Genomic DNA, 12039 nt, shown 5'->3' on the forward strand with positions numbered 1-12039 from the left:
TAATTATAAAACAAAGGATTTCAAAAAAGGAACATAAAAAATAACAGAGAAGCTTATTTAATAACTAAACAAATAGTCAAAAGCTATGTAACACCAAGCTAAACGAAAGGTACAGATTTATTATGCTTCAACTATGTTCATGACTAAGGATTTGAAGGTAGGTAGCTAAAGCTCCGATGAAAAGAAATATTTGTCCATATACACAAGACATAGACTTTTAATGACTTTTCATGTCCTAACCGGTTTGATAGGTATCTTATAATTAGCTATTTAAATCTCAATTCTTGTCATTTACCTCCATCTGGAAGGCTGGTTACTTCTTTTAACAGCAGAGACAAGTACACAGTACTATCCTGGAAATCCCTGCATTTTTTTTTTTTTACTATTTAAAAAAATTCTGTAAAATTGTTGACTTTTATATTTTGTAAAATTTTTTGTATTTTGTAAATTGTTAACTTCATTTAGCTCATTTATTAAAAAAATATCCTTTGTTATGAGAGCAGAAAGAAAATGACTCTTCATTTACTTCATACTTCAAACCACCCACACATCTTTAAAAAATTTAATTACATGTTTGTTCTTTAGATTCTTCTTTTATCATTCAGCCATGATTACAAGTGTATGCTACAATATGTTTAACTGTTTATACTTACCCAAATATCCCAGTACCTCATAATGGATTCTTTTGTCATGTAATCATTTTATGTAACCTGAGACATGGTATATAATACCTGCTTATTTACATGTCTGCCTGATAGAAGCAACAAGAATGTTAACTACCACTAACATGAGGGTTAAGCAACTTGTTTAGACTAAACCAAGCAATGGAAAAATATCATATATACGCCTGCTACTATGGCAAAGTCCCTTGAACAATACTTTGCATAACTTTCAAATAATTATAATGATGTGACATAAAGACTTGCCTTAAATTACAAGAGATTTTAATGCCATTGTTAAGCCAACTACAGAGAAAATAAATCACAATCATTCACTGTTTCCGTATTCAGAATATAGTGAAATACCTCAGATTTGTTTCTCCGTTCATTTCCATCCAAATTAAACCTTCATCAGATGTGTATTTTTGATTCAAGCCCTTTAATGAAAATGTTTATGTAACATGATTTAAAAAATGATTAAGTGGACATGACTTACCCTTTGTCTGAAGTCTGAATCAGCATTTGGATTTAGACCTAAGAGAGCCTGTTCATCCATTCCTGCTGCTATACTTGGAGTTTTCTGATTACAATAGGCGTGCCCTCTAATTCCACAGAAGAATCCGCAAACATCTGTACACACACACAAAGTTGAAAGAAAAAAACACTTGATAAGCAAAATAGATGCTTATCCTGAATACCATTACAAGCAGATAACATTATACAAAGACATTTAATAAGAGTTCAAAGAACTTCCTTTGAAACAATCCAAATTACAAGTATAGGAGCCTGTCTCAGAAGAGTGGGTCTGCTAAATACTCCACTAATGTGTAATTTTTAAGGTATGCCATTAAGGGTCTCAAATTTCTTTTCTTCAAGATCATCAATAAAGTATAGAAAGTAATTATTTTTACTTGAAATAGAAGCATCTAATTTCCATTGTTATTATCTACAATAAAGTGCAACTGTGCAACCACATTAAGTTAAAAAAAATACAAATTCAGATTATGTTGCTGATGATTTAACACTGACTGCTCTTAAGAACTTTTTTTAGTCTCTGGAAAGCACTGCACTTTTTCACAATTTAGAGTCTAACATTTTCAAGTAAGAACATGATCAGCCCCAAAGGCAACTTGGTTTCTGATAAAATGTGTATTTATTTGCAGAAATAAAGAACAAGCTCTACCTGAGGTAAGGAGGGCTGGTCTTACTACTCTTAAAAAGCAAGAACCTGGGGGCGGGGGGCCCAGGGGGTGATGAGGAAGGGGCCACAGCCTTTCTTGGGAATGGTGAGGCCAGGATTGGATCCAGGTTAAAAGATTCTTACTACAACATGCTTTTCTGTCTCCCCCTGGTTCTGCCCAAATCAATGATAAATCAGGATGTGTTCTGAGAGCCTTGGAGAAGAAAGCTCAGCTCCTTCTCTTATAGTTAAGGTCATACTTGCAGATTACATCAAGGCAGTGTAACTCCCTACTGCCCTCAGGATTAAGATCCAAACACTTTTCAATGACTGCAACCATTCTGTACTCTAACCGCGCAAGACAAGTGGTAGTCTGCCTTTCATCTTTTTTGCACACGTTGCTTCTTACTTGGTTAACCCCTGCTTGTCCTTCAGAACTCAGCTTAGAGGTCACCTCTTTCAAGAACACTTCTTTGACCCCTACTGTTCAACTTTCCCAAACTGGATGAGATGCCCCTCCAAGTGCTGATAGGTTGTCACTGTCTGCTTGCTACTTTTCTCTCATTAACCTTAAACAGAAGGAGTGACTGAATATTTGTCACTATGTTCCTAGGACATAATATAACAGATTTTGGATTTGCAAAGATTTGGATTGGCGCTCTAACCTTATTTTCAAACTGGGGCCATGTGGACAACTACAAAAACTGAGAGAGCCCTTTCTGTGAAACAGGAAAAAAAGAGCACCTGCCTCATAAAGCAGTAAAGACTTCAATGAGACAAGGTATGTAAAGCATGACTGGCACATAGTAGGCCTGCAATTCATAATTCAGAGCTAGGCACATGGGAGAATGGAACTACTTGGAGCATTCTTGATTTATCGTATCACACTACAAACCTGGCATTTTGAACAGATGGAAAAACAAAGGCATTGTTAAAAATTTGATGACAATTCCCCTGAAAAATGCACACACAGAAAGAAAAGACGATCTGAATTTCTATGAATCCCAGATCGAGAAATTCGGTAAAAGACTTCTTGAATATGGCATGGCTTTAGGGAAAATTTCATAAACTTGGTCACTTTGATTCTATCAAGGCAAACAGCAAGCGGTACTAAGGAAAAAACATTGCAAATAAAATCTAAGGAAACGAACTTGTTACAGTTGTCAGTAGAAAAGAATCTCCCACGGAGAAGGCACTTGGATAATAATGTGCAATGGTAAACCACCCACATGTACGCAAAAAACCTGAAAAGTTGTAACCTGTGCAAAAAAGTGACAATTTTCCTAGCAAAAGGTTGTGCATGAACACATATCTAACATGGTATAGAGGTGCTGGCTTAAACATTTGTTACAATATGATAAACCCTTCAATCACGCATCTAGGAAATGTTCTGGGGGAAGGCAAGCAAAATACTTAAAATATTAAGCCCTAACTTTACTATGGATACCCATTAAATCAAGAATCAAAACAACCTGGAAAAATTCCACTACACTTACAGAACACTGTTCTTCAGTTCCAAGGCTGAATCTTTCCAGCCTTTTACCATCACGCTGACAAGTCGCTTTAATCAAACGTAACTTCCCCCAGTAACAACTAATTAGCACTTTCAAAAAGTAATTTTTTTTCCTGGTTACAAGGAAACATCATATTTCTCTACTCTTGCAGAATTGTGAGGAAGGGAAGAGCAAAAATGGCGTGTCCGTGCTGGCAAATTACTACACAGAAATAATACTTTTTTTCTTTTTTGTCCTGGGACGGGTTGGGGGTGGGGATCAAGTTTGAGGTCTCTGCAGTTGAAACTGCTGAGATACGCTGCAACTATTACAAATAGGCTTAAGCCACTTTTACTATGTGGGAGCCACAGGCGATGGGGGCCCTCCTCCGCCGGCCTTGCACCTTTCCTTCCCCCGGATCCCTCCCCTAAAAGAAGCCTCGTGGCAACTGGAGTGATGAAACACCGGGCAATGAGCGGCCACGCACTGGGGACGCACTCCGCCGCAGCTCATACTACCCCCACCCAGGCAGCCCAGCCTCGGGACGCACCGCCATGGAGAGCCCCCGGCCCGCACCTCTCTCCAGCATGGGGGCTTCCCGGGCCAGTCCTCCCGGCCAACTTTCCCGCAGCTTCGCGTGGACCGACCTGGGTCCGAGTCCCGCCCCAAGCCCCGAATCACCTTCCCTATCACTCCATCCCGCCTGCCCGCCTGCACTCCCGAGGGCCGGTCAGTGGAGCCGCGCCGCAAGCAGGGAGCGAGAAGAGCGGCCCTGGTCCTCGTCACCGTCGTCCTCCGCCACGGCCGCGGCGCTAACGCTGGAGACGGAGCTGGCCGGGGCCGCACACCTCTCGCAGCTCTGCGTCTCCTGGCGCCTTTTCTTGCGTGGCGCCGAGCAGGCAAGCTAGCAAGCTGGCGGGCGGGGTTGGCGCCCCAGAAAGGATAAGAGCGTGAGGGCCGGCTAACGCCGCCACGGCCGTCGCCGCTGAGTCAGCGCGAAGCGCGCTCCCCGCGTCGGTGCCGCGCGGACCAAAGCCAGCAGCCTCATGGACAGGGCTGAAGACGGCCCGAGGGCCCGGACCGGGAGCCTACGACTCCCAGCATGCAGTGTGCAGGCGACGCTTCCGGGCGACGGTACGCACACGCGCACCGGGCGCTCGCCGGGAGGCGTGGTCGCCGGGACCTCTGGTGCATGCCGGGATGGGGGTCCGGCCGGAACATTTCCCGGTCGTGAAGTCTGGTGTGCCTTCTGCGCCGGGGCGGAGATCCGTAACCACCCCCTCCACACCCCCAAACGGGGCCGGGTTTGGTTAGTATGTTCCATAAAGACTTAAGGAGGTAGTTGGTAGGTTAGAGAACGGAGTCCCGGAGAGCCGCGTGTCGTGGTCCAAACCACGTGTGAGTCAGTTGTTTAATTTTTCTTTTATGATCCCACACGTTCCCCGCGTGAGCATCCCCCGACGAGCGCTGAAAATTTTTTGTCAGTTTAAACGTACCAGTATTTTTGTCATTCGTGAAGATACTGTTTACTTCGTGTGATACTGTTACTTGGTTTATTCATTCACCGATTAGTTTAAAATACTGCATAGAGATAGTACAGGCTCAAGCTGCATAGATTTGGATCCCAGCTCGCCCCACACCCGTTACCCCGCTCACTGATTGTTAACCTCAGTTTCAGGCACGTTACATACTCTTATCTGTGCTTCAGTACGATTTGACTTTTCTCGTTCAGTAGTGTCCGACTCTTTTCACCCCCATGGACCCTTCTCTGTCCATAGGATTTTCCAGACAAGAATACTGGAGTAGGTTTCCATTCCATATTCCAGAGGATCTTCCCCGCCGAGGGACAGAATCCGCCTCTCCTGCATTGGCAGGCGGATTCTTTACCACTCAGCCGCCTGGGATGCCCCTGTTTACTCATCAGTAAAACGGTGTATGCTAATAGTACCTACCTCAAAGGCTTGTTGTGAGAATTGAGTTAATCCTTATGTTTGACATACAATAAGTGCTCTGTATTTAGGTTTCATTCCTGATGGTTAAGTATGTACTGAATATAGACTAGGTTACCCTCAGTGGGACAACAGTGAAAAACAAAACCTGGGAGAAGAGAATGGACAGAAAAGTAGAATAAAATTCATGGAACCATATAACAGCTACATTTATTTCGTGACCTGCCCCGTGCAAAACACTGCATCAGGCATTTCATATACAAAGTATCTTGAGTCATTTTTGCATCACGTTTATAATTTACTTGTTCAAAATGTCAGGCTAGGATTCCTGTTCTATTTCAGTGTATCCCGGTGCCTAGTACCACCCTGTAGTTAAAATTCAATAAGTGAATCATTGCATGGATTCTTACATTAGCTGTGTGGGTCAACTACTGACTATGGACGTTCAATACTAATCCTGGTCCACGTGGCTTTAAGGAACTACTTGGACTCCACCAGAAGAGGATCTGAGAGGGATATGGAATTTGACCATTCCATATTCTGGTTCCCCCACCTATAAAGGAACGGACAGTTTCTCATCTCAAACTAATATAAGATGCCAGTTATCAAAATATTGAAAAAGAACAGTCATTATTTTAAAGTATGTGTGCTTGCATATGGGCTTCCCTGGTGGCTCAGATGGTAAAGAATCTGCCTAGAATGTGGGAGACCCAGGTTCAATCCCTGGGTTGCGAAGATCCCCTGGAGAAGAGAATGGCAACCAATGCCAGTATTCTTGCCTGGAGAATTCCATGAACAGAGGAGCCTAGAGTCCACAGGCTATAGTCCATGGGGTTGCAAAGAATTAGACATATGTGCTTGCATATGACAATGTTTTTACTAACTCCCAACATTTTCAACGTTTCCAAGGCAAACCATTCAATATCGACCCAGATAATCACGATGGTATGATCTCTCACCTAGAACCAGACATCCTAGAATGCAAAGTCAAGTGGGCCTTAGGAAGTGATGTAAAGTTGCTCAGTCGTGTTTGACTCTTTGCGACCCCATGGACTGTAGCCTACTAGGTTCCTCCATCCATGGGATTTTCCAGGCAAGAGTATTGGAGTTGGTTGCCATTTCCTTCTCCAGGAGATCTTCCCGACCCAGGGATTGAACCCCCGTCTCCCACATTGTAGGTAGACGCGCTTTACCATCTGAGCCACCAGAGTGGAGGTGATGGAATTCCAGTTGAGCTATTTCAAATCCTGAAAGATGATGCTGTGAAAGTGCTTCACTCAATATGCCAGCAAATTTGGAATACTCAAAAGTGGCCACAGGACTGGAAAAGATCATTTTTAATTCCAATCCCAAAGAAAAGCAATGCCAAAGAATGCTCAAACTACTGCACAATTACACTCATCTCACACGCTAGTAAAGTAATGCTCAAAGTTTTCCAAGCCAGGCTTCTACAGCATGTGAACCATGAACTTTCAGATGTTCAAGCTGGTTTTAGAAAAGGCAGAGGAACCACAGATCAAATTGCCAACATCTGTTGGATTATCGAAAAAGCAAAAGAGTTCCAGAAAAACATCTATTTCTGCTTTATTGACTATGCCAAAGCCTTTGACTGTGTGCATCACAACAAACTCTGGAAAATTCTTAAAGAGATGGGAGTACCAGAACACCTGACCTACCTCTTGAGAACTCTGTATGCAGGTCAAAAAGCAACAGTTAGAACTGGACGTGGAACAACAGAGTGGTTCCAAATAGGAAAAGGAGTACATCAAAGCTGTATGTTGTCACCTGTTTATTTAACGTATATGCAGAGTACACCATGAGAAACACTGGGCTGAATGAAGCACAAGCTGGAATCAAGACTGCCGGGAGAAATATCAATATCCTCAGATGCAGATGACACCACCCTTATGGCAGAAAGTGAAGAAGAACTAAAGAGCCTCTTGATGAAAGTGGAAGAGGAGAGTGAAAAAGTTGGCTTAAAGCTCAACATTGAGAAAACGAAGATCATGGCATCTGGTCCCATCACTTCATGGGAAATAGATGGGGAAACCGTGGAAACAGTGACAGACTTTATTTTTGGGGGCTCCAAAATCACTGCAGATGATGACTGCAGCCATGAAATTAAAAGACGCTTACTCCTTGGAAGAAAAGTTATGACCAACCTAGACAGCATATTAAAAAGCAGAGACATTACTTTATCACAAGGGTCCATCTAGTCAAGGCTTTGGTTTTTCCAGTGGTCATGTATGGATGTGAGAGTTGGACTATAAAGAAAGCTGAGCAGCAAAGAATTGATGCTTTTGAACTGTCGTGTTGGAGAAGACTATTGGGAGTCCCTTGGATTGCAAAGAGATCCAACTAGTCCATCCTAAAGGAAATCAGTCCTGAATGTTCATTGGAACGACTGATGTTGAACTTGAAACTCCAATATTTTGGCTACCTGATACGGATAACTGACTCATTTGAAAAGACCCTGATGCTGGGAAAGATTGAAGGCAGGAGGAGAAGGGGACGACAGAAGATGAGATGGTTGGATGGCATCACCAACTCTATGGACATGAGTTTGAGTAAACTCCAGGAGTTGGTGATGGACATGGAGGCCCGGTGTGCTGCAGTCCATGGGGTCACAAAGAGTCTGACACAACTGAGCAACTGAACTGAACATTTTTGAGCATTTATTATGTGCCAGAAACTGTTCTGAGTGTTTAGACATTAATCCTCACAACACAGTACTATCATTATGCCCATTTTATAGATATGGAAACAAATGAAAGTAGCAGAGCTGGGATTCACAGTCTTGACTCTAGAGTCTGTGCTTTCAACCCCTGTCTCTCAAATGAAGGTTCATTAAAGGATGATGACACTGTAGAACTACTGTACTAGTTCTTCCTATAAATATGCTGAGGCACCTCTCTTATAACAATAACATATTGTTTCTGTCCCATATTTCCCTTTTCTTACAATTGCCAGAGCACTTGAAAGAAGCATAGTAGATAACATTTATATATTGCATTATGGATTATAGTATGTCTCCATATAACTTTTCTAATTTGTTCCTCTTATCTTGTAGGGATGGAGCAGATATCGTCGTCATCATCATCATCATTTTTAATTTACAGTTAAGGAAACCAAGGTGGATGTATTTTAAGTAACTTATCCTAAGTCACATGGGGCTTTCGTGATGGCTCAGCCAGTGAAGAATCCACCTGCAATGCAGGAGACACAGGAGACTCAGGTTTGATCCCTGGGTCAGAAAGATCAGATCCTCTGGAGGAGGAAATGAGAACCTACTCCAGTATTCTTGCCTGAAAAATCCCATGGACAGAGGAGCCTGGCAGGCTACAGTCCAAAGGGTCACAAAGAGTCAGACGTGACTGAGCAACTAAGCACATGCACACACCTAAGTCGCATAGCTACTAAATGTTGTATTAGAACCCTAAATTCTTGAATCTAGGCTTCCTGTCTTCAGGATACCATACAGTTTTGCCTACACTTAATCCTCCAGTCTCTCACTTTTTGTAATATATTATCTATCCTCAAATCATTCTACTGATAGTTAAAATTATCCAACCCTGTGACCCTGTTTATTTAATTTATATGCAGAGTACATCATGAGAAACGCTGGACTGGAAGAAACACAAGCTGGAATCAAGATTGCCGGGAGAATTATCAATCACCTCAGATATGCAGATGATACCATCCTTACGGCAGAAAGTGAAGAGGAACTAAAAAGCCTCTTGATGAAAGTGAAAGTGGAGAGTGAAAAAGTTGGCTTAAAGCTCAACATTCAGAAAACGAAGATCATGGCATCCGGTCCCATCACTTCATGGGAAATAGATAGGAAAACAGTGTCAGACTTTATTTTTGGGGGCTCCAGAATCACTGCAGATGGTGAGTGCAGCCATGAAATTAAAAGATGCTTACTCCTTGGAAGGAAAGTTATGACCAACCTAGATAGCATATTGAAAAGCAGAGACATTACTTTGCCAACAAAGGTCTGTCTAGTCAAGGCTATGGTTTTTCCAGTGGTCATGTATGGATGTGAGAGTTGGGCTGTGAAGAAAACTGAGCGCCAAAGAATTGATGCTTTTGAACTGTGGTGTTGGAGAAGACTTTGAGTCCCTTGAACTGCAAGGAGATCCAACCAGTCCATTCTGAAGGAGATCAGCCCTGGGATTTCTTTGGAAGGAATGATGCTAAAGCTGAAACTCCAGTACTTTGGCCACCTCATGCGAAGAGTTGACTCATTGGAAAAGACTCTGATGCTGGGAGGGATTGGGGGCAAGAGGAGAAGGGGACGACAGAGGATGAGATGGCTGGATGGCATCACTGACTCGATGGATGTGAGTCTGAGTGAACTCCAGGAGTTGGTGATGGACAGGGAGGCCTGGCGTGCTGCGATTCATGGGGTTGCAAAGAGTTGGACACGACTGAGCGACTGATCTGATCTGATCTGATCTGTTACCATTTTTACTCATTTACTTCAACTTTTCTTTTGACTATTTCCTATCTCCTTGAAATTATGTCCTCTTGACTTTGACACTGCGTTATCCTCAAACTCTTCTATTTCATTTTTCTGATGACGCCTCCTACTTTTATTCTCTTACCACGTCTTCCCCAAGGCTGCCTTCTTAGCTACGTGGCTTTCTGTTTTCTGTCCTTGCTCTCAGTAATTATTTCCACATCTTCAGCACTCATTTCTATGAAGATCTCCCCTTCTCTACTTCTGGCTCTAAGATTTTGTACTCTCAACCTGTGTTACAAGACAGCTACACATCTCAACCCGTACACGAAGTCTAACACATCCGGAAACCAAAGCCAAGACCTTCCCCACAAAATACATCTGATTTCTGCCAATGCATCCAGCTCCGCAGCACAACTCAGCGCTCTTGGGATCACTTTTGTTGCTTTCACGTTCAATGACCCAGTTCAGTTTCAGCGTAGTGCTATCACATCTGTCCTTTCTGTTCCTGATTTCCTCTGACTGACATTAGGCTTTCAAAGCTTCTCTGCTGGATTTACTGAAGGAAACTTATCCATTACTTGAAAGTTATCTTTAGGTGGTAAGACCGCAGGTGATTTCTGTTATCTTTCTTGTACCTTTTTGGATTAAAACAATTTTTTTCCCACCGTGAATATGTAGTACATTCTTAAAAAACATTTTTAAAAACTGACTGTAATAAAAGGGAAAAAAGGAATAGTTTCATTGACTTTGAGAATTTATTGAATGCTATCTCTCTCATGAAGTGACCACATTTCCACAACCAGGTTTATTCAATCCTTTCTTTGATGTGCCTTTTTTTTTCATACCTCTCATGTCATTAATATATTTTTGTTTTGTATTAAATTTGTATGGTTGTCTTACTCACCTAGTAGTCAATTCTTGAAGACTGATAATAAGTTCTTTCTGATTCTGTTTGTGGATAACAACTTCTCAGTAAGTATTTGTGACATGTATTGAATTGAACCCGAAATAATACAATGTGAGCTGATAAACACTGAGTTCTGTGTCAAATTTTCTTCATCTCAGTGCTTACTAAGCCTAGCGCCATTGTTGCCAAAGGTCATTCGTAATGGGCTTCCTGGCAGAGAAAGAAGTTGGAAAATAGGTCAGGTGAGCTGTCTTTATTGGGTTCTAGTTCAATTATTCGGAGAAGGCAATGGCAACCCACTCCAGTACTCTTGCCTGGAAAATCCCATGTACGGAGGGGCCTGGTGGGCTGCAGTCCATGGGGTCGCTAGGAGTCGGACACGACTGATCGACTTCGCTTTCACTTTTCACTTTCATGCACTGGAAAAGGAAATGGCAACCCACTCCAGTGTTCTTGCCTGGAGAATCCCAGGGACGGTGGAGCCTGGTGGGCTGCCGTCTATGGGGTCGCACAGAGTCGGACATGACTGAAGCGACTTAGCAGCAGCAGCAGTTCAATTATTGGTTTGTTTTATAGGAAGTGAGTGTGAAGCAGGAAGCCTGAGGCGGAACAGAGCACTGGGGCATTATTTAGTAAAAGAAATGTTTGTTTTAATCTGCTTTGTATGGTTCCTTAGACTTCATTATAATGACATGTCTCCTCCATATTTCAGTTGATTGCTAAATGTTGTAGATAATTTAAATGGTCAGTATCTGTTAATACTAAGTAGAAATACCAAGGGATTCCTAATTCAGACATTTGAAAAATTCAGCTTTTATTTACCTATTGCAGACTTCAAGTATCTCTCTTTACATACTGTCTGTCCTTATTTTCAGGTTGAGAGGTACGAACACTTGAGATCCTAACACCCATTGAAGGGTACTCCTAGTTTGAAATCCTTACAAGGTTCTTATGACCTGTGGCCCACTGCTCACTTCTCCACCAAAAATGCAACTAAAAAAAGAAAAGGTAAAAATTCCATTCTTTTGTTTGTATGTTTGTGTATGTAGATTATATTTTTGTCTTGAGCTGTAATCTAAAATGTAAAAAGTTAGGCTTAGTTCAGTTCAGTCGCTCAGTCGTGTCCAATCTTTGTGACTCCATGGACTGCAGCATGCCAGGCTTCCCAGTCAATCGCTAACTCCCGGAGTTCACTCAAACTCATGTTCATAGAGTTGGTGATGCCATCCAACCATCTCATATTCTGTCGTTCCCTTCTCCTCCTGCCTTCAATCTTTCCCAGCATCAGGGTCTTTTCAAATGAGTTAATTCTTCGCATCAGGTGGCCAAACTACTGGAGTTTCAGTTTCAGCATCAGTCCTTCCAATGAATATTCAGGACTGATTT

General features: G+C 42.3%; 1 protein-coding gene across 3 annotated transcripts in view; it reads right to left on the bottom strand.

Moving 5' to 3' along the window:
- Positions 1-12039, bottom strand: part of XPOT (exportin for tRNA) — a 166770-nt gene that overhangs the window by 35819 nt on the left and 118912 nt on the right. For 2 of the 3 annotated variants that reach the window (XM_061416588.1, XM_061416587.1), the window contains one exon: positions 1156-1289. In XM_061416588.1, coding sequence (XP_061272572.1) covers positions 1156-1215 — 60 coding nt within the window. In that variant the 5' untranslated portion in view covers positions 1216-1289. Of the gene's footprint in view, positions 1-1155; positions 1290-4013; positions 4423-12039 lie in introns of those variants that run through there. The other variant, XM_061416586.1, reaches the window with a different exon arrangement.

This window comes from Bos javanicus, chromosome 5, assembly GCF_032452875.1.
Source record: "Bos javanicus breed banteng chromosome 5, ARS-OSU_banteng_1.0, whole genome shotgun sequence".
NCBI lineage: Eukaryota > Metazoa > Chordata > Mammalia > Artiodactyla > Bovidae > Bos > Bos javanicus.